The sequence below is a fragment of the Leopardus geoffroyi genome, chromosome E3 (genome assembly GCF_018350155.1).
Source record: "Leopardus geoffroyi isolate Oge1 chromosome E3, O.geoffroyi_Oge1_pat1.0, whole genome shotgun sequence".
NCBI lineage: Eukaryota > Metazoa > Chordata > Mammalia > Carnivora > Felidae > Leopardus > Leopardus geoffroyi.
This window is the reverse complement of record NC_059340.1, coordinates 6,430,046-6,453,731: the sequence shown is the minus strand read 5'-3', so window position 1 is coordinate 6,453,731 and position 23,686 is coordinate 6,430,046. Positions and strand designations below refer to the sequence as shown.

The following is a 23,686-nucleotide window of genomic DNA, read 5'->3' as shown; positions in this document are numbered from 1 at the left end:
TACTATGTGGCTGTTCCAGAGGCTGAGCTTCCAGACTTCACCAGCTGCCAGTACAGAGGCCCTTCCTTCCTTCCTTCCAGCAGGTTCACGTTTGTTGAAAGGGGACAAGCAAGCTCTGGTATGGAAGCTTTGTGCCAGGCATTGAGTGCAGCCAGGAGCAAGAGTCCTCTCCTTGGTGTGGGTCCCTGAAGTAACCAGACGCAGCTTAAAAAACAAGCTTTAATCGATCTCATAAAAATTGTTCTTGTAACTGAACTTGAACAGGCCCACTTGCCCAGCAGGCTGCAGGTGACAGTCTCACATTTCCAGGTTCAGGGGCAGGAGGTAGGTGCACAGATAGACTGTGTCATCGATTTACTGGGTGGTCTGCAGCTCCAGCTTAAGGCATACCTTCAGCCATGCCACTGATAAGGAGGCGCTCCAAGGAAAGGAGCCCAGAACAAAAAGCCCCTCACTTGAGAGCCCTGTGCCCTTCCTCTCAACCACTGCCACCTTGGAGCAGGGCCCAGTCGTAGAGAGAAGGAGCGCACTTAAGTTTGTCCCAAGGGGCCGCCTCATTCAAGTCACACGGACAGGCACAGCTTCTGAATTCAGCAGGATGTGGAGGAAGCAGGCATGACCAGCTTTAAATGATCCAACAGCCCCTGGGGTCACCAAGAACTGGTGTTTAATGAGGCCTCGAGGGGAAGGGCTGCCTTCCCTACAGACTGCTTGGCAGGAGCCCTTACCCACCGCTTCCTCCCCTCCCCAGAGGGCGGTGTGCAGGGAATTGCGGACAGGTGTCGATGCCTAGACAGACATGATGCCGACTTGACCAAACTGGAGCACTTGTCCCCTTTTAAAAAAGTTTACAGCAAACAATAGGGAAACTGTCAGACGTAGCCCCTCAGAATGATGAACCCTGGCGTGCTTGCCTGCCTGCTCCAGCCAGAGTTGCACCAACACTGGCATTAAACAGTTATGTGCACGCTCCCAAGGATGGCCCAGGGTGGTCCCCGAGAGTGGGGACCCTTGGGCTGCTCTGAGCTGGCTCCAGCTGCTGTCACTGTCCACTGAGAAAGGCCAAGTGGCCTTTGGTGCATCTGTTGGCGTAGTGTCCTTTCTCGCCACACTGGGAACAGCAGGGAGGGAGGGAGGAGACAAAAAAACAACACCGTTTTCAAATGCAATTTTCAGGTAAGGTAGCACCTGCCAAATACCAGGTTCGGTATGGGGACTCCAAAATTCTCAGTCATCCAGACTTTCATTCAGACACAACGAAGAAACTCCAAAGGTATCACAGAAACTGCAGAAACTCCAGGAACTTGGCAGATGGAAGGGGGCTGCAGAGCCAGAGGGTGACCTGAGAGCACACAGCAGGGGTTTCTGCAGGCTGGGCCCATGTCAAACATGGGACCTATCCATGGAAGGTCTGTCGTGGGTGGCAGGATGAGGAGAATCCCATGGGCATCGAGCTCCCCCACCTGTCTGGGGACCAAGCCCCTCTGGAAGGCTGGCCAGTCACTTACCTTTCTGAGGCACTGTCTGAAGACGGGAGGCAACAAGGTGAGAGAAGCCACAAGGCTCCTTCCCCAACTCGGGGAGTCATTGGCATGGACACGGAGGGCGGGCTGCACCCACAGTTTTCCTGCCTGCCTCTTGCACCCTTGCTTAAGCAACCCCCCCCCCCCCGCCCCGGGGCAAGTTTTGGTTACAGGATCAGAGAGATGGGACAATGGTTAGACTTGGGTGAACAGACCCAGAAAATCACTTGAAAAATCTAGCACTGACTCTGACCTGTCCCAGCTCTGATTTTCCAGGCCCTGCCTTAGCTTCTCTTCATTCATTCTTTTCACTCCCCAAAAAGAAAGGAATTAAAAGGTAGTGAATGGCAGCCTCAAGCACGGGACAAGGGTCAGGAGACGGGTAGGAGCACTCACCCTGCACTAATGCACCCAGTGCTTTCCCATCCCCAGCTTCCTCACCCTGGAATGCCTAGATCTCTCGTCTGCTCTATCCCCCTGACCCCACAGTGCCTGCGTTTTCCAAGGCTGTCTGATATGTATGTGTGACTTTGGATGAGTGGCCTGTGGAGCTGCCGGCTGACCCTCTGGTGAGATCACCAGAGGGAAGGACTCACTGGGGCCCTGCTCACAGCACCTGGCATATCTGTCAGCTTCCACAGCTGGCCCTGGAGAACCCAGGATTCCTACAAGGTGTCTTGAATATCAACTATGAAGAGCCTGACGTGAGAAGAGGTTGTTGGGTTCTGGCTACACCTTTGTAAGTTCCAGGACTTGGGAGAGCTGGCTTCAGAGGCCTCGCTGCAGAGTCCTGGGGCAGGGTGGGGGCGGGGGGTGTCCAGAGAACAGCTACAATGCCTCTGTTTCCTCGTACTTGACGAATGACTGGTCAGAAGCTGTCTGTTCTCTCCTCACCTGGGAGGGCTCAGGCTCAAATCTCTGAGGCATTCTGTGAACCCAAGTGCACATTTAACTTTAGTTAAAGCACCTGGGAGTGCTTGGGGGCACCTGCCTTCCCCTCCTTGCAGAACACAAACCCCTCCTGGGAAACAGCAATAACAGTCTTGGTTCTCTCAGTAGAGCTGGCCCAGGGCAGGTGCTCAGTGAGTGAGTGATGGCTGTGGGAAGTGGCTTAGCCTTTCTTAAGAGAAAGTTCTAGGAACAATTTAAGCTAAGCGTACGCCCCTTGACTCAGACCTTCTACTTGTAGGTATGGATGCTGCTATCAGACTAGAGCTCACAGAGATCTAAGTGTCAGATTCAGCATGGTTTTTAGTAACAAAAACTATAAACTGCTATCCGCAGAGAACTGGGAAAGTAAATTGCAGTTATATTACACAGCCAGTGAAACCGATTACATTCACATATATTGACATAGTTCAATCCACAACATAGTATTAAGAAAAAGAGACTATAGAAAGTTATACATACTAGGGCCCTATGTACATTAAAATGTACTTTCATTGTGCTTATGTAAGTTTGGCACAGCTGTCCTCTAAGTGGGGTCCCCCATGGGGCCTGAAGGAACACCAAAACCAAAAATCGTGACAACACAGCACACTAAGTCAAGTGGCTGTTTTAGGAAAGGTGGGAATAGAGATAACACTGTGTACCTGAAACATCTCTGTCCTCTAAATGTTTTTACAGAAAGCGTGTACTAATTCTGTATTTTGTATAATACTGAAATCTGAAGTTTTTGAAGCCTAGTTCTACTATCAGTTGTTTCTGCTGACTTCCCTCAGTGGGGTTTGCTTCCTTCTAGGTTTTGTGATTTTTGATTATGAACTCATTCTTCGGAACTTTAGCTGTGGGAATTCTGTGTGGTTGGGCTGAGAATAAATTCCTCATAGAGCCAGATTCCAGGGGCCCACATTTGGGGCTGTTTCCGATTAGAAAATTCAAGTCTGTATAGCTTTCACCAAGGGTGTGCATACAGCCCCAAACTCATGAAGGGTCCGTTAGTGACTATGAAGTCTCAAGGCACTTTTCTCCCCCCTTTCCATCCAGAGCCAAGAACAATACAAGTTTTCTAGCAGGACTTTTAAAAGTTTACCCTTCCCCTGAGCGTCCCACTCTGTTCAGGGGGATTCTAATCTGTTTTTTTCCTGGGTGGTAAAGCTGTCTCTCTCATTCGGGTATGTGCCCTTGTGGGATGTGAGGACATCCAGAAGCTTCAGGGCTTACTCCCTTCCCTTAACCCATGCTTCCATTTTGTTACTGGCCTCTGGAAGATTCCCCTCCCTTTCCTTCAAACTCTGTCCTTGCATTCAACAGCATGTATGATCGTTCTGTTGGCTCTGGTGTGTCGTGGAAGGAAGCAGCATGGTCTCTAGCCCACCAGAGTAGCCCATTGTCACTTTTATGGTCAGCAAAAACATAGATGTTTTCCTTTTTCAAAATTAACTGTCTGGGGAATGAGGGAACAGCCCCTGACTGTGAAGACCCTGCCCCATCCCCCAGCCCCAGGACTCACCTTGTAACAGGTGACCTGCTCCAGCGGCCGGGGTCCCCGGTTGCCTGCGCTGCTGTTTTGACTCTGCATGACCCCGATGACCTGCGGGGCTCTCTGCTGATTGGGAGAAGAGTTCTGACTCGTTAACTGGATCAAGGAGGACGACCTTTGTAATGGCGGATTGTTACTTTGCTGGAAAGAGTTACACAACACGGTTTTACTGCGGAAAACACGTGCACGCAGACTACCAATGGGGACAGGAAAAAAGAGGGCGGGACTGCTCCCGCATGACCAGCAGGAAGAAGGGCTTCCGCGGTGGCCCTGCTCAGGAGAGCAGCCAGAAAAGAAACATCTGGTGATGATGGCAGGAGCCGCTGCCCGAAAAACACCATGCAGACACACAAAAACGAAAAATAAAAGTAGAAAACAAAACACCAAAGAGACGAGGAGGTCTCTGGGGCAGCAGGGCGAGGGCATGAGCAGGCCTTACTTTTGTTTCTGAGGTTCTAGCTTCAGGTCAGGATGAACGCTTGGTTCAGCCAGATGTTTAGCAGCCTACACGGCGAGCAACAGTCACAGAAAAACAGTTGGAGGCTGACGTGCTGACCTGCGGTCTAGGGGCTGAGAGGGCCCTCCACTAGGGAGTCATGTGAGCAAGGGGGACGGGGGGCTCGGGGCTCGGGCCGGATAGCTAGGCCACCTCCTAACCAAGAGGGGTCCCGGCCCGGCCTCCGCAAATACAGGAGCACTGAGCTAGAAAGCCCCAGGTTGTCATGGCTGTACCCACACCCAGTTCCTAGCTTTGCGAGGAGTTCGGAGTCGTCCCACAGCCTCCTGAGGGTGGGGGTCAGTGCAGTGGGGCCAGGGGCGGGAGGGCATGCCCCCTACCAGCTGCTCAGCCTGTAGCAATGAAGGATGAGCAGGGCTTTGGCAATGGGGTCAGAGTCCAGCCAGGTAACAGGTAAGGATTCAAGATCAGTAGGCGGGTTTACTCAGCCTGTTGAGACCCTGCTTAGTGCACCTGGCCAGCCCTTCTGGGCCCCCAACCCTTGACTCCCGGTGCCCTTGGTTTCGGGGGTTGCTGCTGCAGATTTCCACTTGTCTATGGCATCTCTCCCTCTCCTCATGCTTGAGGGGATCAGCCCATTGCTGGGTTGTGGGACCCCCTTGTCTAGAAAAGTGAAGCCAGCTGGTCCTTCAGCTCTGTTCCCAGCCTGTCCTGCTAGGAACCTCCACTCAGAGCGCTAAGGGTACTGGCAGGAGAACCAGTCAGCCTCAGTTCTGCTCCCCAGCTGCTCCTGCCCAGCTGCGGGACCTCAGACGAGGCCCTCCCTCTAGTTTGTTTCCCTGTTTGAAACAGGAAGGGCTGGAACCAGAAGCAAGAGCAGCAGACCCACGGCGCTTGCGCTGCCCTCCGCTCTGGCCCCTGGAGTGGGGGTGGGGGGTGAGGCACCACTGAGGCCCTCGCCAGGCAAGAAGGGGCGAGAAGCCAAGTGGGCATTCGGCTCTAGCAGACATAGCAGAGAGCCCTCCACCTCTACAGGGAGATGCAAACCATTCTGCTCCCTGAATTTTCTGCTGGAACTCAGGGTGACTCCCCTCCTGTCCCACCTCCTCACTGCCTTCTCACACATCACCAGCCGGGGCTGTGGCGGACCGTGCACCAGGGCAGGCAGTGCAGGGGCCGGCAGCACTACGGGGCCAGGGAGGGGCAGGGGCACAGTACCTTTGTCGGAGGCTGCGTCTGCTGTGGCAGTGGGGGCTGCTCGGTGGTTCCCATCGGCAGTTCAAATCGAGGGCTGGTCACCCCGCAGCCAGAGGGGATGAGAAGGAGAAGAGAAGAGGGGATGAGAGAGGGGCCATGCCAGGAGGTATTCCCGGGAGATCACAGGCAGCCTCTGCCCAAGCACAGAGCAACTCACCCAGACGTGGGGAGGGTGCCGGCTCTGAGCTCCGCCCCTGAAGCCTCTGGGGGACAGGGGTGAAAAGAACTGACTTGCCTGGGCATCTTTGCCCACATCTAGCTTCGGGACCTTCACAAAGTGCTGCCTCCGGAGGGCTTTTTGTTCATGGGACCTCCCCCCCCCCCCCCCCGCCCCTACATCCACTTCTAACTCAGGTGCCAGACCACCTCCGACAAGACACAATCCCGAGGGACACCCCAGCCGCCCCGCAAGCAGGAATCCCTGGGCCCCCTGCAGGCTCCTGGCTCTCATCCAGAAAGCGGCGCCAAGTCTGCAGCAGCTGCCACCTGCCCACTGGGTGGCAGTGACCAGGATACCATGCTTCTGTGCAGGTGTCCGTGGTGTGGACAGAAGCAGCCCAGGGTGGGGGGTGGAGGGGAACGACACTACTCTGTGGTCCCAGCGCCACCCCAGGGAGAAGTCCGACTCCACAACCACCCAAAGTGACAGATGTGCACTAAGGCCCAGGAGAGGAGCTCTGAGCCCTGCTGGGCAAGGTGAACCCCGCTTTAGAGGCTACGGACCTGCCTCAGACCAGGTGCCAACCCTACCACCATGTGACCGAGGCCAGTGGCTAAGCTCTGAGCCTCAGTGTTCCCACGCGCGAAATGGGGTCATCCTCTCTCACACACACTTGAGAGTTATACAAACTAGTGTATGTGGAATCCCAAGCTCTGACTCCACAGAGGCCCCCAAACTGCAGTCTCCTTCCTTTAGGGCTCAGGTTCTTAACCAGAGGTCCCTTACAAGGCATGAGCTTTTCTCATGCACGCAGCCCAGCTTTCATCAGATCTATGACCCAGGAAAGGTTAAGTGTTGGGCTAGGCAGAGCCACCTCTGAGCTCAGGGAGCAGCAGTGACCCCTGCCCCAGGTCCTGTGGGGACACCACCTAATGATCAAAGCCCAGCTGGACCCAGGAAAGATCTAGAGGGCAGCAGGGCCTGGGGCAGGAGTGGGGTAGGGGAACAGGGTCTGGCTACTCACTGCATGAATTTACACGAGGGCCCCTCTGGGCAGAATCCCACGAGGTAATTCACACAGATGACTCTCCGTGTGTGCCGGTGCCTGCACAGGGGACCTGTGGAGCCAAGCGTCTGGGTCACTCAGACTCCCCTCTTCGGGGGATGGCCTCGTGCCCCCGTGCCAGTCAGAACCCTGCCTACACCACTGCCTGGGGTGCAGAGAGCAAGAGCAGGGCTTTAGATGCTGGCTCTGTCTCATATCCATTCACAAGGGACAGCAGGCAGGGCACACAACCTCTAAACCAATAGTTTCCTTACCGAAAATCTAGGTGAGAGTGCAGTCCACACAGGAGCTTTGGGAGGCTCGGGCAAGCTGAGGGTGTAAAAAAGCCTCACTAGCCCCAGATGCCTAACACCAGATTTTGCTGGGACAGGTAGAGGGTCATGTGGGGACAGGAAGTAAGGACCAGCGTGTTGCTGGGGGCCCAGCCACCCTAACACCTACCATGCTTGCAGAAGCCACGGTCGTACCAAGGGCAGTCCTTGATCTTGGATTCAGGGTCGATGTGCAGGAAGGGGCACTCCTTGTTGCTGCACTCCCCTGCAGGGAAAGCCAGACGTGCGTCCACCTGGGGCAGCTCTGGGAGAGCCAGACCCAGACCCACCTCATGGCTCTCTTACCCAAAGGGGGTATCCTGGACACTGGGCAGGGGCCCAAATATGCAAAGGCACCAACTGAGAGCAGGAAATAATTGGCCTACCCTGATGAGCCCTTCACATCTACTAGCCAGGACAGGCGAAGGTCTGAGGATTCCACCTTTCAGAACAAACAGGGAAGATTTGGGAATTCAAGGCTGAAGTCCTGTGGCAGAATGTGATAAAGCCTTTATGACGACAGCTCCTCTTAGGAGCAACTGGACCAGCTGGCCAGTGGCATCGTTCACCCAACTACGGGATCCACCCCCTCCGCGCTTGCCCTCCCCGATCCATGTGACACATGGAAGGACAATCTGATCACTGGTGGCCAGAGAACACGCAAATCCCTTTCCAGACCCGCAAGCCTCTATGTGGTCTAGCCCACTCCTCCCCAGGCTCCTCCACCCCCGGCCACATTGCCCCCCGCCCCACGTGACCGGCCCCTTCTTAGCCTTCAGATCCCAGCTCAGGTCTCCCCTCTTGAGAAAGACCTTCCTTGACCACTTAGCCTAAAGGAAAATATGGTCCTCATGTGGTCCCATTGCTGTTTATTTCCTTTAGAGTGCTTACTGCATGTCATTTTCTTTTCTTTCTTTTTTTTTTTTAACGTTTATTCATTCTTAAGAGTGAGAGAGACAGAGTGTGAGTGGGGGAGGGGCAGAGAGGGAGACACAGAATCAGAAGTAGGCTCCAGGCTCAGAGCTATCAACACACAGCCTGACGCAGGGCTTGAACTCATGGACCGTGAGATCACGACCTGAGCTGAATTCGGACACTCAACTGACTGAGCCACCAGGCGCCCCTTGCATATCATTTTCTTTTATTTTTTAATTTTTTTTTTTAACATTTATTTATTGCTGAGACAGAGAGAAACAGAGTGCAAGCAGGGGAAGGGCAGAGAGAGAGGGAGACACAGAATGTGAAGCAGGTTCCAGGCTCTGAGCTGGCAGCACAGAGCCCGATGTGGAGCTCAAACTCACTAACGACGAGATCGTGACCTGAGCTGAAGCCTGATGCTTAACCGACTGAGCCACTCAGGTGCCCCATGCATATCATCTTCAACTTTGTCTCACTGCTGTCAGCTGCCTCTTTCCCTGGGCCACCAGAACAAAAGCACCGCGGGACGAGAAATGGGTCTCTCCTGTTTACTACTGATACTCCAGTGCTGAAAGAGGACCCTCACTTGTGTCACAGGTAACAGAAGCTGCACGGTACATGTGCACCGGGGCGAGCTCTGTGGGGAAAGGGCAGGCAGAGAAGCATCAGAGGCAGTGAGGAGGTTGCCAGGCCCGGCAGGAATGAAGGAACCCAGGCCAGCCTTCAGGGGTGCTCTTAAGAGTCTTCCAGGAGGGCTGTCTCCTGCCTTTGGGTCCAGATGGGAGATGGCTTCCATGAAAAGGGGACACCCCCCTTCCAGTGCTGGTTCCAGTGCTGGTTTGGTGGTGGCAGTGGGGGGGAGGGGGTTGCGGCTGGGAAGCCTGGGTCCTACTTCTGACTATCTGTGCATTGACTTCACAGCTTATGCTACCTCTACAAAACTATCATAATAAACCAGCAGGGCATGCCTGTCGGGCTGCTGGAATAATTAATGTCTCCTAATGACAGTGCTTTGAAAGCGTGCTGCATGTCCAGTGCTCCCCAGCACCCCCAGCCCACCGCAAAGTATAGCAGGCTTCCAGCCCCCCGCTGAGCCCCTGCACAAGGCCAGTGGTCCCAGGACCAGAGCCCATCCTCATCCTGACCAACAGGGCTCCTTCCTGGGCAACCTCCACCCACAGCAGAGAGCGGTGGATTCTAGTTCCATCAGGGAGCATAAGAGCTCTGCTGAGCAGCCCCCTCTGCCCCCGCTTCTCCATGCAGTCCTCAGGACAGCCAAGGGCACATGTTCTCTACACAGCGAGCAAGGCAACCTCAAGGTGAGGAGTGGAGCTCTTGGCCACCACAAGACAGCCCCCTGTTTAGGACAGTCAAAGTAATACCTGGGATCGCACTCCCAGACAGAAGGAACCAGCTCAGACCTGGGGGGCAAGGAGTCGCCAGTCTGGAAGCAACAGCCGATATGAGGGAAAAGGTCAATGTGAGCAGAAACAAGGCCTCCCGCCAGCTGCACCCACCATGGGACCCTCAGTTGCCTCAGCTTCCAAAGAACTTGAAACTAGAGGGCCAGCTGAGGTTGGCAGGCACTGCGTGAGGTTCTCATGTGAAGCTGTAAAGATGGGAGTTAGCAGACACCATGGGCACCTGAGCAGCTGTTTATCCCCTCTGGGCCTCCGTTCTGGGTGCCTCTCCAGAGCTCCTGAGCCTGGATGTCCGAGTACAGAGAGGGGCCGGGCCATTTGCTTACCAAACTTGGAGTAGAAGTAGCACTCAGGCATCTTGGTCATATCGTACTCGTGCAGGAACTCGCACTGGTCCCCCTTCTTGCACAGCCCCCGCAGCCAGTGTTTACACACAACCGTCTTCTCGCCACTGATATGGCGGAATGGGCACATGCCCCCTGCCAAGAAAGACAGCGCACTGTGAGGAGGGCGGCGCCTTCACCCCACATTTCCCTGCAGTATCTGGGAGCAACATGTCCTGGGCGGCGGTGGTTGCCCCTGGCAGAAGGCAGTACATGGGCACACGTCTAAGTTTTAGTACTTCTATATTTTCTATGTGTTTTGGAAAAACCTAACTAAAACATCAAACCATGCTTTCACAGATATTACTGTAAGATGGAAACTTTTTTTTTTTTTAAGATAGGAAGCAGGATTTATTGGTGGGCATAAATAGGGAGGGGTAGTGCTGAGATTCTCATGAGTGCAGAGCCCACCATTTGTCCAAGGGGCCACGATTAGGGATGTATTTGACCCCATAGCCATCTGGGATGAGCTGCTTTTCTGCCACCATGTCTTCAAATTCGTCTGCATTAAACTCAGTAAAGCCCCACTTCTTGGAAATGTGTATCTTCTGGTGGCCAGGGAACTTGAACTTGGCCTTGTGTAGGGCCTCAATCACATGCTCTTTGTTCTGCAACTTGGTATGGATGGACATGATGACTTGGCCAATGCGGACCCTGGCCACTGTGCCCTGGGGCTTTCCAAAGGCACCCCGCATGCCTGTCTGGAGCCTAGACTGGAGAAAGCGTGAGGCCAAACTTCAATGTCCACCAGAAAAAGCTGTCTCCGAGGTCCCTTAGGGCAACCCATACAATCAACAGGCTGTATAGACCACCAAGGAGGCTGCTGTTTGCAGGCACACCACACCGGGCCCCATGGGAAAAGAGCACAGTCGGCTTAATTGGCTGCAGTAAGATGGAAACTTAATAAGCCTTAGGGTGGTGGGGAAATAAGCTTATTTGTTAATTAAAGAATAGCTTTAGTGATACACAGACATAGCAAAAATTGTAGGGGTAGTGAAAAAAAAAAAAAGATTGGGGTTTGGGAAACACGGCTCTAAGAAACAGAAGGTAAAGAGGATACCAGCAGAAGCCTGGACCCCAAGTGGGCTCCACCTCTAGTTATAAATGCCCACTTAGCCTCCAAGAATTAGGAAAGAACATCAACTTCAGAATTGAAGAAATGCTCTGTATACAAACTGGCCTTCTGTGGCAGGAACTGAGCGACCAGCCACCCAGATGGGACAGAGCTGCACCCTTGGAAACTCGTATTTATTTTTATTTCATTTCATTTTATTATTATTATTATTTTTTTTTTTTTTGGAAACTCATATCATTTCATTTATTTTTATTACTATTATTTTTTGGAAACTCTTCTTTTTTTTTTCTTTAAAAAAATTTTTTTTAATGTTTATTTATTTTTGAGACAGAGAGAGACAGAGCATGAAAGGGGGAGGATCAGAGAGAGAGGGAGACACAGAATCCGAAGCAGGCTCCAGGCTCTGAGCTGTCAGCACAGAGCCCAACGTGGGGCTTGAACCCATGGACTGCGAGATCACGCCCTGAGCCAAAGTCGGACGCTCTATCTCTCTCTGTCTCAAAAATAAATAAACGTTAAGAAAAAAAAAAATTTAGTTTCCAAATAAATTTGCCTACAGGAAGAAAAATGCCCAGACCTATACATGGCATGTAAGGTCTCACCTGCAATCTGTCTCCTTATGAATCAATGGATGGTCTGGTTCCAGCAGCCTCTGTTGGAGCCCGGTTAGTATGAACAAAGCTCCACAGGACAGACTATTGTAGGGGTTTTTCATGAGAGGATACAGAGGACAGTGAGCTTGTGCAGACTGTAGAATCAGAAAGGCTTGGGTTCAGACACTGGCTCAGCCACTCACTAACTCTGTAATCTTGAAAAAGTGCCTGAACACCTCAACACTCACACCTTCTGCCCATGTCACAGGTCAGCTCGTGGCCACAGGGAAAGTGAGGTGAGAAGGCAGACTCAGAGTGAGGGTCCATCCTGTGTTTTAAATTTCAGGCAAAATACCCCATAGTGTTCCTAGCCTATCCAAAGCACAGTGATTTCATCTAGGGACACTGTTAGTCTGCAGCAAACCAGACCTGACAGCCTATAAGTCTGCTTGAAGGCTGGGTGGTGGAAAGCACCTCAGGAGGAATGTCGGGGAGCCAGTGATTTCTTACCTTTGCCACAGGCAGCTTTCAAAAAGAATTCGCAGACAGCAGCCCCTGACTCTGCAGAAAGGAAAACAGAGACATCAAACAAAGTGAGGTGTGACTAGGGACAGCTGAAAACACAGGGAGGGGACCCTTCTTGCCTTTAACCACAAAGGGTACAGGAAACGTTCTGGCAAAAAAATGCAAAGCCAGACCAAGCCAGAAAACAGCTGCTCATTTTAGCCATTCCCTGCAACATGAGACACATATGCTGGGACCAGTTATTCTGAGAACCTCCTATAAGCAAGATGCTTTCAAGTGGCTGTGGAAAGGTTAGGGCATAAGATCACAGAAGTTAATTACCCCCAGTTCGGACATGGGATGGTCCAGAGGGCTAAGACTGTGCATGAGAAGTGTGGCCACTTGAGGGGAATGAGGCTACAGGGGGCTCTTCCAGGCCACAGACTGGTAGGAGAACATGGATCTCTGGCAGTCATAAAACACAACATAGGGAACCGCACACCGAACCAGTCAAGAACACTGGAGAGCTCACCTGGTTTTACTAGGAACTGAATGGCCATAGACCAAGTGGTCTTCCACAAGTCCCTTCCCCCTCCCAGGCCTCAGTTGCCCCATCTGTGGATTGAACGCAATGACCTCTAGGCTTTAATGTTACAACATCAGATTCCAAGTGTGTCCAGAAAGGAAACAAGAAAACTGCTGGGTTTTTTAAAAAAAGTGCTAGACATGGGAGCACCACTTGGGTGGCTCGGTCAGTTAAGTGTCCAAGTCTTGATCTCAGCTCAGGTCTTGATCTCAAATTGTGAGTTCAAGCCCGGCATCAGGCTCCGTGCTGGGCGTGGAGCCTACTTTAGAAAATAAATAAATGAAAATAAAGTGCGAGACATCCACCTAAGTTGGGGGGTGGGGGAGCCAGGGGCTACCATCTGAAGGTGGAGAAGGAAGGGAGCTCAGGCAGCTGCCCAGCTGTGATGAATGACCCAGAGCTGGGGTCCAGAGAAAAAGTGAGGGATAGGCTCCCAGGGGGGCAAGTCTCAGAAGAATGGAGCTTGAGTGTCTAATTGGGAATCTCCTACAAAGAGGGACAGGTGGTCCTTCCTCCAGCAAGACTCCTCCAACCGCCCAGTACTGATGAAAGCAAGAAGAGGGTGCTCAAAGTGGGGAGCAAGTGGAAAAGGTGGATATCTAATTATTTTCCTTTAGTTGGGGGAGCGAAGTAATTTCCAATCCAGGACATTCGCTTTCATTCAAGAATTATTTGAACAGCCAGACATGGTTCTGCCCTCCTGAAGGTTGTATTGGGACAGCCCCAGGGGAATCAAAGATCCAAGAAAGGGGGGCTCCCGAGCCTGAAGGGGGTCCCAGAATGGGGAGGAAAGGAGTCCCAGGCCCGATGGGGAGCAGGCCCCGGGACCGAGGGAGAGGGGTCCCGGGGCAGAGTCGGTCGCGCCCCTCGCCCGCAGCCCCGGCCCCGCGCTCACTGTCCATGCCGGGGAAGGGCAGCGGCTGTGCCCCGAGCTGCTGCTCCACTGCGATCTCCAAGTCGAACTTGATGTGGTCCACGCTGGCGATGATTTCCTGCATGGCGGCGGCGGCGGCCACACGGCCCGACTACCCCTGAGGTCCCTCGCCGCCCTCACACCTCTACCCGCCACCGGCCCCACCGCTCACGGTCCTCCGCCTCGTCTCGCCTCGCCTCGCCGCCGCCGCCGCCGCCCGAGGGATGCCGGGAGCTCCCGGAGCCCGCGCCGGCCTTTCGCCTGTCCAGACCCGGCCAATAGAGCGCGGAGTACGGGACGCTCCGCCAGGCCCGACTAGCTGCCCGCCGATCTCCTGCCTCGCCTCGCTGCACCGGATAACCTGCATCCGCGCGCACCGGGTGGGGAGTTCGCGTAGCGGACTGAGCCTGCGCGAAGTCGGCGGAGGCGCGTGTCTACGGGAAGGTGGCCGGGAAGGAGGGCCTGGTGCGCGGCGCTGTGAGGCGGGCACGCGAGTGGGGGCGACGCGGCGGGGTGACGCGGGGCCGCACTGGGGGTGACGCGGGGCTGGAAGTCCGGGCTGCGTTCTCTGGGCCAGACTTTTCGAGTGGGAGCCCATTTGACCTTTCCTGGAGCCCAGTACTTGGGCCGGGACAGGACAGGGGCCGCGAGGGTCACCGCCGGGGTCGGAGTGGGGGACGTCTAGTGAGACGACCGAGGCTCTAAAGGCCGGTGTGGAGTGGTCGGGCTGGCCAAAGGGCCCCTGGGAGCGTCTGCCGAGGGGCGGATCCCCCAGAGTGGCCAGCGGCAGCGCGTCACTAAATCAGGGGTTATTAGCTTGGGCAGGTTAATGAACTTGGGGAGGAAGAAAATTACACCTTTAATTTTCTCTGTGTGAAATGAGCATTTCCTTCCGTGACGGAGTAACGTTAGCAGTGCCCTAAACTAAGTCGTGATTTCCAGTGGGGAGGAGGGTAAATGATGGTTGGACATAGAGTATCTGCAACTACTTACAAGCTATCATTTATGCCCATCACTGCTTTGACAGGATGACAGAATCTTGGTATTCAGTGTGTTGCAAAAGCAGCGTATAAACTAATGTAGCATGAGTTTGTTTTCAAAACGATTTGATACCTATTTTGATATCATTGGGTTTTTTTTTTCTTGCAGTGTTATGTGTTTCATTTAATGCATATAAGCACTTTAATATGGCTACCTGAAAATTTTAAATTATATATGTGCTCACGTTATATTTCTGTTAGAGTTGCAGGCCTCATCCAACGTGGAAAAGGCCCTTTGTGCTAATGTCACTAGGGTGGTGGTCAAAAGAGGCTGTCCAATATCTTACTCGGACCTGGGTTGGAAGTCAGCCCAAGCCCAGTTCCACAGCTGGCCGGTCTTACCCTGATATTCCACTGTACTGCGGCAGGACCCCCCCAGCCAGTTGCTCCCCTTCCTGAGCCTCAGTTACTAATCTGTTCAATCTGCAGTCACTTCTGCAGTCTTACCAAAAAATATTTTCAGGCTGGCTATTCTGGTGTTTTTTCTTTATTAAAGAGTTTCAAGTATGCAGACCAGGATGTCTAGCTGTCCAATAGAAATACAGTGCAAGCACATACGTGATTTAAAATTTTCAAGTACTCGTGTTATTATAAAGTTTAAAAATTGGGAAACTCATGTTAATTTTCTTTAGCCCAGTGTGTCCAAAATTATTTCAAAATGTCATGTCGAAAGATTATCGTGTATATATTTTACCTTCTTTTTTTTTTTGGACACAGTCTTTGAAATCTGGTGTGTGGTTTGTACTTAAAGCACATCTTCATTCAGACTAGGCATATTTTAAGTGTTCAGTAGCCACGTGTGGCCAGTGGCCACTATATTGGACAACACACCTCTAGTCCATTTACCCACAGATTTTGCAGGAAAGACACGTTTGAATTAACTTCCCTGTGCAGAGGCCCAGAATGCTGACAAATTTTTCCTAATAATACATTATAATAGCTACGATTTCTAAAATTTCTATTAAATGAAATGTGCTAAAAATACCTCATTTAATCTTTACCCTCGTGGTGAGGTCGGTAGGATTATCCTCACTTTTTAAATTTGTTTTTATTTTTTTAATGTTTATTTATTTATGAGAGAGAGAGCGTGAGTGGGGGAGGGCAGAGAGAGGGAGACAGAGAATCCTAAGCAGCCTCCAGGCTCCAAGCTGTCAGCACAGAGCAGATGCCGGGTTTGAACTCACGAACCGCAAGATCATGACCTGAGCTAAAGTTGGACGCTTAACTGACTGAGCCACCTAGGCACCTCGGATTATCTGCATCTTGCTGCTGATGATATCTAGGCACAGGAAGGTCAAGTAATGGGCCTAGTCCCACAGGACTCAAACTCAGCTCTAACTTCAGTCCCCGATCTCTTAAATCATGGCTTGATAATATCAATAGCTTATGTCTGTCGGGTGTTTACTATGCCAGCACCATGCTGCAGGCCATGTATTCGAAGCCTCATTTGATCATTGCTACAGTGCTGTAGTTGACCCCAGTTTACAGGGGAGGAGGCTGAGACCAGAGCAGCCAGTGCTGGGAGACTCGTGGGTGATGGTTTGGCAAAACTGAAATCTGAACCTGGGCTTTCTAATCTCAGAGCTTGTGCTTGTACTCACTTCTGTGTCCTCTTTCTGCCTCTTGTGACTACAAGACCAGTTAGACTTCATTCTTTTTCTGACCTTGCCAGGCCCTAGAGGGGAAAAGCCAGAGATGGACCTTGTGAGATTCGCCCGGCTCTTCTCCGGCCCTCGCCCAGTGGGACTGTATGCCCTTCAGCACCTTGACCCTCTCAGAGCCAAATGGGCAGGAGGCAGGGAGGGGCCTAAATGGCTGAGGGCTGCGGGGCTGACACAAGCCTGCAGCAGCTCCCCCTCTCAACTGCCCCTTGGCCAGGGGAACCAGAAGAACAGGAGCAGCGTCAGCTCTGACCTGAGCCAGCCTGGCCCCATGGCCACTCAGGAGGAAGAGGAAGAGAGCTTTGGGACCCTCTCCAACAAATATTCCTCAAGGAGAATGTTCCAAAAATCGACAGCCCATTTGTATAACCTACGGCTCAGGGAACAGAGTGTTGATGAAGATGAGGAGAGGGACCTGGAGCCAAAGCCATGGCGGGGCCGGAAAAACACCCCTTACTGGTACTTCTTCCGGTGCAAACACCTGATCAAAGAAGGAAAGGTGAGGGAACCTTTGGATTCTGCTGCTCCTGGGTCTACTTCTTGGTAGTTCAGTATTCTTAAAGGGCCACCTTACCTTCCCCATCTCTAAATATTTGGATGCTCAGGGCTCTTCTCTGTCCTCACTCACCCTGGGTGCTGCACTAGGTGACCCACCAACCCCCTGGCTGTCAGTTACAGTTACAGTTCTCCTTGTTACAGTTCTCATGTTGGTATCCTCAGCCCATCCTTCCCAATCTGCATATGCAGCTACCTCACCATCTCCCTTACACTTACCCACATTCATCTGAAGGTTTTGTTCACAGCCTTGTTTTCCCTGCACTGTCTTCATCTCACTAAATGGCGATGCCTCTCAGGCCAGATGCCTTCAGGCCATCCCCAACTCTTCTCTTTCTCTCACCAGCTCCAGGTTCAAGATGTTTCCAGTCCTAACACTTTCCTCAGGGCTACCTCCAGCCTTAACCTCAGCCCCTCAGCTATCAAAACCCTTGTCACTGGGCTCCCTACTGCTCACACCACCTCTTTCTCCCACATCTGCTTGCAGCACAGAGCCATCCTATTAAAGCAGAAAGGAGATTGTTATTTTTCTTTCCAGGACTCCCAATGTGTTCAATGACATTGATGTTCATTTTATTAAGTATTGATAAAAACATTGCATTTATGTTTAAAAATCTCTTAGGGGTGTGTGTTGAAGATTTGGGGAGTGAAATGATGCAATGTCTGGAATTTGCTTTAAAAAATTCAGTTTGGAAGGGGCGGGAACAGGGTATGGTGAAACAAGATTGGCTGAACATTCATCATCGTTGTAGTTCTATTCTCTTTTGTGTGCGTTTGAACTTTTCTTTCTTTTCTTTTTTTTTTAATGTTTATTTATCTTGAGAGAGAGAGAGAGAGTGTGAGCAAAGGAGGGGCAGAAAGAGAAAGGGAGAGGGAGAATCCCAAGCAGGCTCCGCGCTGTCAGTACAGAGACTGACGCGGGGTTCGATCTCACTTACTGCAAGATCACGACCTGAGCCGAAATCAAAAGTCAGACGCTTGGGGCGCCTGGGTGGCGCAGTCGGTTAAGCGTCTGACTTCAGCCAGGTCACGATCTCGCGGTCCGTGAGTTCGAGCCCCGCGTCGGGCTCTGGGCTGATGGCTCAGAGCCTGGAGCCTGTTTCTGATTCTGTGTCTCCCTCTCTCTCTGCCCCTCCCCCGTTCATGCTCTGTCTCTCTCTGTCCCAAAGATAAATAAACATTGAAAAAAAAAAAATTAAAAAAAAAAAAAAAGTCAGACGCTTAACAAACTGAACCACCCAGGCACCCCTGTTTGAACTTCTCCATAACGAAAAGTTGAGAAACAGAGAAGTCAAAGCCTCACAATAGCTTATGAAGTCTGCAAGATCTGCCTTCCACCCTCCTTAGCTTTCCACTCGTCTCCCCCTCCCTCACTGTGCCACAGCCATTCTGGCCTCCTCTCTGCTTCTCCAACTCCCAGGGAGACTCCTGCCTCAAGCCTTTTGCCCTGGCTGTTTCCTCGGATAGCTGCATGCTTCCTTCCCTCGCCTCCTTCAGATCGCTGTTCTGTCATCTTCTGGTTGAGGCCCTGCTTGGCTGTCATATCTAAAACTGAATCTCCCATACCCTTCTTTTGGCACTGCTTGCTTTATTTTTGTTTTAAAACCTATCACCATTTGACACAGTGTATATTTTTCTTAGTTATCTCATTTGGTGTCTCTTTCTACACTAGAAGATGTGTTCCATGAGGGATCTCCCTCTTGTTCATAGCTGTATCCCAGCGAATAGACTTTGCCTGGTACATAGTAGGATTCAGTAATTACTGGCTGAACCGACGGACAAAGAAAATAATTAAGTTGTAAAGGAGTGAATTGAGGATTTAAAGGGGGTGGTATAGGAGTAGGGATGGGGTAGAGACGACTATGGGCCAAGGGGATTTGCAGCCAGAGGAAGCTAGTCATTCAGGGCTGCTGTCTTGTGCCATCTCAGGAGGCTGCTGCTGTGAATGGCCCCCTGTGATTGTGCAGCACAGTGGCCCTGAGTGTACCTACGAAACTGGCCAGAACCCAGTCTCCCATCCAGCTTAGACCCAGGGGGCTGGCGCTACAGATGGGGTCACCAAGGAAGCAGGGGGAGGGCAGATTCCAGGATCTGCAGAATTAATATTTTCTGAGGACTTACTGAGGATGAGGCCCTGGCTCCACTCTAGGCCCACAGACAGGCAAAGACAGGCAAAGGCCCTGCCTTTGAGGAGTTTAACATCTGGCTGGAGGGAAGGCAGGCATGGCACGGGGGCTGAGAGCTTTTGTAGGTGGTGGGAGTTTAGGGGGCTTTTCTTCCTGGCCACCACGAAGCTCCCTTGTTGCAGAGCACAGGAACCAAGAAGCTGGTGGCAGAGGCCCGGGGTGGATGTGTGGCTCCCGGGCACGCCTGGGAGGGTCCCTCAGTCTCAGTCTCCTTCCCTTTTGCTGAGGGTCTCTGAGGCTGACCTGAGCCCCCTCCCATGTCCCCCCCCCCGCCCCTCCCCCCCACCAGCTGGCCGAGGCCCTGGAGCTGTTTGAGAGGCAGATGCTGAAGGAAGAGCGACTCCAGCCCCTCGAATGCAACTACACGGTGCTGATCGGGGGCTGCGGGCGAGCCGGATACCTGAAGAAAGCCTTCAGGCTCTACAATGATGTGAGTGGGGGCTGGGGCACGGGGCCAGAGGGGTAACGCTCCAAAGAGCATGGGCTTTAGAGTCAAAAGGAGCTGGGTGCATATCATGAGATGTCACCTGCTGGTGCATTACCCTGGTCAGACCGTTTAACCTTCCCAGCCTCTGTTTCATCATCTGTAAATTGGAGGTGGTCTTGGAAGATTACATGAATTTGTAAGTCCTCCGACCAGGGCAGGCCCCACCCGACCTCTTCCTTTTCCACTGCTACCCACCCCCAGTTTGTTTCTCCTCCTTACCCCCCATGCTCTATGCACATGCACACCCTTCTTTCAGAAAAAAAGGGCTTTTACTTCTCTTGGAAGATGATTTTACTTTATATTCATCCACTTTTTGTGTTGTATTTATCACTCACAGAGCCAGGAAGCTGTTTCTTTTGTGAGTCAGGAGAGAGCTTTGCCAAAGAGGATAGTAGACTCCAGTATTAGAGACCCCATCCTCTCTTGGAGTCAGAAGCTGGGAGCATCCTTTCTCCCAGCAGGACTTGTTGGGAGCCCTCGGCTGGTCATTTGGGATGCTCTTACTGTAGGCCTGATCATCCCTGGCTGGAAGCAAGGGGGAAGAGTTGTGGTTACAAATGATAAAGTAACATGTCCTCTAAAAAACCTAATTAAATACCATGGTGTAGAAAGACATGATCAGCTAGCCAGCAAAGAGCATTCAGGTGGTAAGTGAGGGGCAGGTGGGGCCAGAGGGTATTTATTGTGGTTCTTGGTAAACAGTCCAGAAGCAGGCACTTGCTTACACTTGGGGGATCCTTAAGGGAATTGGCACATGTCACCTCGGAGAAGCTCAGTTCATTCTTTTTATTCTCTATCAATTTGCTGCTTTTTTTCCCCAATACACTTTTTATTTTGGAATAAGTTTAGATTTATAAAAAAGCTACAAAGATATGTTTTCCCAAATACCTCTCACCTAGGTAATCCCCGTATTAACATCTTACATAGTGAAGGTACATTTGTCAAAACTAAGAAACCACCACTGGCACATTACTGTTAACCGAACTCCAGACTTTACTTGGATCTCACCACGTTTTCCACTGATATCCTCTTTCTATTCCTGTATCCCGTCTGGGTTCTCATACTGGCTTCTCCATTTTGTGATTATTATTACTTTTTTGAGTTTCCTTTTTTTTTTCCCCTGTGACATTGACAGATTTAGGGAGTGCTGGTCAAGGATTTTATAGAATGTCTCTCAATTTGTACTTTTTTTTAAAATTTAAATTTTATTTTTTATTTTTTAAAATTTGCATCCAAATTAGTTAGCATATAGGGCAACAATGATTTCAGCAGTAGATTCCTTAATGCCCCTTACCCATTTAGCCCATCCCCCCTCCCACAACCCCTCCAGTAACTCTCAGTTCTCCATATTTATGAGTCTCTTATGTTTTGTCCCCCTCCCTGTTTTTATATTATTTTTGTTTCCCTTCCCTTATGTTCATCTGTTTTGTCTCTTAACGTCCTCACACGAGTGAAGTCATGTGGTATTTGTCTTTCTCTGACTAATTTCACTTAGCACAATACCCTCCAGTTCCATCCATGTAGTTGCAAATGGCAAGATTTCATTCTCTTTGATTGCCGAATAATACTCCATTGGATATATATGCCACATCTTATTCATTCATCCATCAATGGACATTTGGGCTCTTTCCATCCTTTGGCTGTTGTCGATAGTGCTGCTATAAACATGGGGATGCATGTGTCCCTTCGAAATAGCACACCTGTATCCCTTGGATAAATACCTAGTGGTGCAATTGCTGGGTCGTAGGGTAGTTCAATTTTTAGTTTTTTACACTTGATCTTAGCCAAAAGGCCGAGAAGCGATCAATTTTTAGTTTTTTGATCAATTTGTACTTTCTTGTGATGAGGTTGGGGTTATGGGCTTAGGGAAAGAATATCACAGAGGTGAAGTGCCCTCTTCACTTTGTGTCACGGGACCTATCACAAATGACATTACCTTCTTGGTCACTTGGTGAAAGTAGTGTTTGCCAGGTCTCCCCACCTGTACTGGTTTTCCTTTTCCATTTTTCTGTGGGTGTCCTTCGCAGCCGCTACTACTATTGTTGATTACTTATTTGTCTGGTATGATTCTTCCTGTCTAGAGCATGAGCTCAATGAATACAAGCTGTGTCTGTCCTGGTAACCACTGGTGGCCAGTGCCTGGCTTGTAGGAAGTCCTCATACACGTCTGTTGTATATGTGAGTCCACACAGAGCACGCATCATCCATCCTCAAAGTCAGGATCACCATCCTCATTTTTCAGAGGAGGAAACGGAGGCCCTGGGAGATAAAGTGCTATGTCCAGAGTTACCCTGCTTGAGAGCACTGGAGCTGGGATTTGAGCCCCAAACGGCCTGACTCTAAAAAGAAGTTTCTTTACACTCCTCTGCAAGCAGCTTGTCACCTGCCCTCAGTCAGGTGGCCTTCGTCTGGGAAATAGCACTTGGCTTTACCAGGAGCTTCTCAAACTCGAGCTTGCTCAGTCACCTGGAGGGCTTCATAAGCACAGCGTCAGCCTCACTCCTGGGTGTATGACTCTGCAGGGTGGGGGATCCTGAGATGTGCCGCTAGTGTGGGGGCCACTCTCCTACCTGGCCCTTGCAACAGCCTTTCAAGATGATGGTATCACCCCCGTTTTTCCAGTGAGGAGCTAGCTTGCCTGTGACCACTCAGTTAGGAAATGTGGGAGCAGGGGTTTGATTGTTCCCTCCTACCTTTCCCCAGACCACGTCCACCCCATAGATCTTCACAGTCAAGGTGACCTCGTCGGCCAGTGGGTAGGAGCATCTGGAGGATCCTGCTAAAAGCATCTCAGGCCCAGAGTGGGCTGATGGCCATGGGGAGGGTGACTTTGGTGCATCTGGAGTGCAGGGGTAGCTTTCAGAGTCCCTCTGGCTGAGTCAGGGTTTTGGAGAAGTAGGCCCTGGCATATTGCTCAGCTCCACCTTAGCACAGGCCCTGCTGGGGGCCTGTTTAATGGAGGAACAGAGTCCTCTCTAGCTTCCTCTCAGGGCAGCTTGTCACCTGTGTGTCCAGCTGACCCCAGAGCCACTTCCAAGTTTCTTCCCATCAATGCAGATGAAAAAGCGGGACCTGGAGCCCTCAGATGCCACATATACGGCCCTGTTCAACGTCTGCGCTGAGTCCCCCTGGAAGGACTCTGCTCTGCAGAGTGCCCTGAAGCTCCGGCAGCAGCTCCAGGCCAGAAACTTCCAGCTCAACTTGAAAACATACCATGCACTGCTGAAGATGGCCGCCATGTGCGCAGACCTCAGGATGTGCCTCGATGTGTTCAAGGTGAGGGTGCCTCTTCCTTCCTCATCCCCCGCTTGGGGCCAGTCTCACGTGGCAGGTGTGAGGTTGTGGCTGCGTCCCTCGTGCAGGAGTCAGTCGTGGCTTCACGACTCAGAGGCCTCGTGGGACACATAAAGAGGCCCCTCCCCTGCGCAGGCAGGTTGTGTGTGCCGCTGTGTGCTGTGTCTCCCTGTGCGGGACTCGGTGGTGCCGCAGAGGAGGGCGGGGCTTTATAGCGCTGAGGGCAAGTCAGCGCCCAGCAGGGCAGGCCTCCTGCCTAGAGAGAGCAGTGGGAAGAAAAATCCTGGTTTCTGGGAGGGCGGAGTCTGGCAGGTCAGTGTGCCAGGTTTGAGGGGAGCAGGTGAGTGGGCTCATGGGAGTGCTGAGCAGGGGCCTGAATGCCTCAGGGCTTTGGCCTGCAGCCTCTTTTATTCCCCAGCTGCAGGGTTTTTATCTCCAGTTCCGGAGAAGGAGACAGTGAGGGAGGTTTAAGCAGGGAGGACCGAGAGCAGGGTGGTGGTTCTGCACTCTCAGGTAGTGAAGGGAGATCAACATGAGTTAACACCCAGACAAAGGCTCATGGGAAGCAGGGAAGGCTCTAGGTGCCTATGACCAAACCTCGGGAGAACTGGACACACCCTTGGCAGCGTTGTCTTCCCTCAGGGCCGGCCTGCTCTCTACTTTTAAGTTCTGTCTCACTCTTCCCATGGCTGACCGACGCTTTTCCTCACTACTCCAGTGAGGTCCCACCTGCGCACTGCAGGAGCCAGGACCCGATGGAGTGTCTAAGTACCATGTGGTGCGGGACAGCCTTTGACCAGTCCCTGGGTTGGCT

General features: G+C 51.8%; 3 protein-coding genes and 1 non-coding gene across 13 annotated transcripts in view; 1 reads left to right on the top strand and 3 right to left on the bottom strand.

The window, feature by feature from the left end:
* Window positions 1–205: 205 nt before the first annotated feature.
* Window positions 206–13,916, bottom strand: CPSF4 (cleavage and polyadenylation specific factor 4). 5 transcript variants are annotated; one of them, XM_045460765.1, is made up of 8 exons: window positions 13,632–13,916; window positions 12,157–12,207; window positions 9,922–10,074; window positions 7,387–7,482; window positions 6,904–6,997; window positions 5,681–5,753; window positions 3,976–4,068; window positions 206–1,111 (listed from the first exon to the last, which is right to left on the bottom strand). In XM_045460765.1, the coding sequence occupies exons 1-8, from the start codon at window positions 13,732–13,734 to the stop codon at window positions 1,043–1,045; spliced, it is 732 nt and encodes a 243-aa protein (XP_045316721.1). In that variant the 5' UTR covers window positions 13,735–13,916; the 3' UTR covers window positions 206–1,042. The 5 variants fall into 5 exon arrangements, with proteins under 5 accessions (XP_045316721.1, XP_045316717.1, XP_045316718.1 ...); XM_045460761.1 differs by having other exon boundaries at window positions 3,976–4,146; window positions 13,632–13,908; XM_045460762.1 differs by having other exon boundaries at window positions 206–1,342; window positions 3,976–4,146; window positions 13,632–13,883.
* Window positions 10,318–11,217, bottom strand: LOC123589116 (60S ribosomal protein L10-like). Its single transcript, XM_045460769.1, has one exon. It carries the CDS (start codon window positions 10,671–10,673, stop codon window positions 10,371–10,373), a length of 303 nt encoding a protein of 100 aa, XP_045316725.1. The 5' UTR covers window positions 10,674–11,217; the 3' UTR covers window positions 10,318–10,370.
* On the bottom strand, window positions 10,734–10,866 carry LOC123589849. The gene has a single exon (XR_006708493.1). It is a non-coding gene; the product is annotated as a small nucleolar RNA SNORA70 (small nucleolar RNA).
* Window positions 13,917–13,971: 55 nt separating the features above from the next.
* The window catches only part of LOC123589110 (pentatricopeptide repeat-containing protein 1, mitochondrial-like), an 18,781-nt gene continuing 9,066 nt past the window's right edge, over window positions 13,972–23,686 (top strand). Inside the window, exons 1-4 of one of the 6 annotated variants that reach the window (XM_045460756.1) lie at window positions 13,972–14,093; window positions 16,362–16,849; window positions 19,381–19,521; window positions 22,636–22,854. In XM_045460756.1, coding sequence (XP_045316712.1) covers window positions 16,385–16,849; window positions 19,381–19,521; window positions 22,636–22,854 — 825 coding nt within the window. In that variant the 5' untranslated portion in view covers window positions 13,972–14,093; window positions 16,362–16,384. Of the gene's footprint in view, window positions 14,185–16,361; window positions 16,850–19,380; window positions 19,522–22,635; window positions 22,855–23,686 lie in introns of those variants that run through there. The other 5 variants (XM_045460754.1, XM_045460753.1, XM_045460752.1 and 2 more) reach the window with 5 other exon arrangements.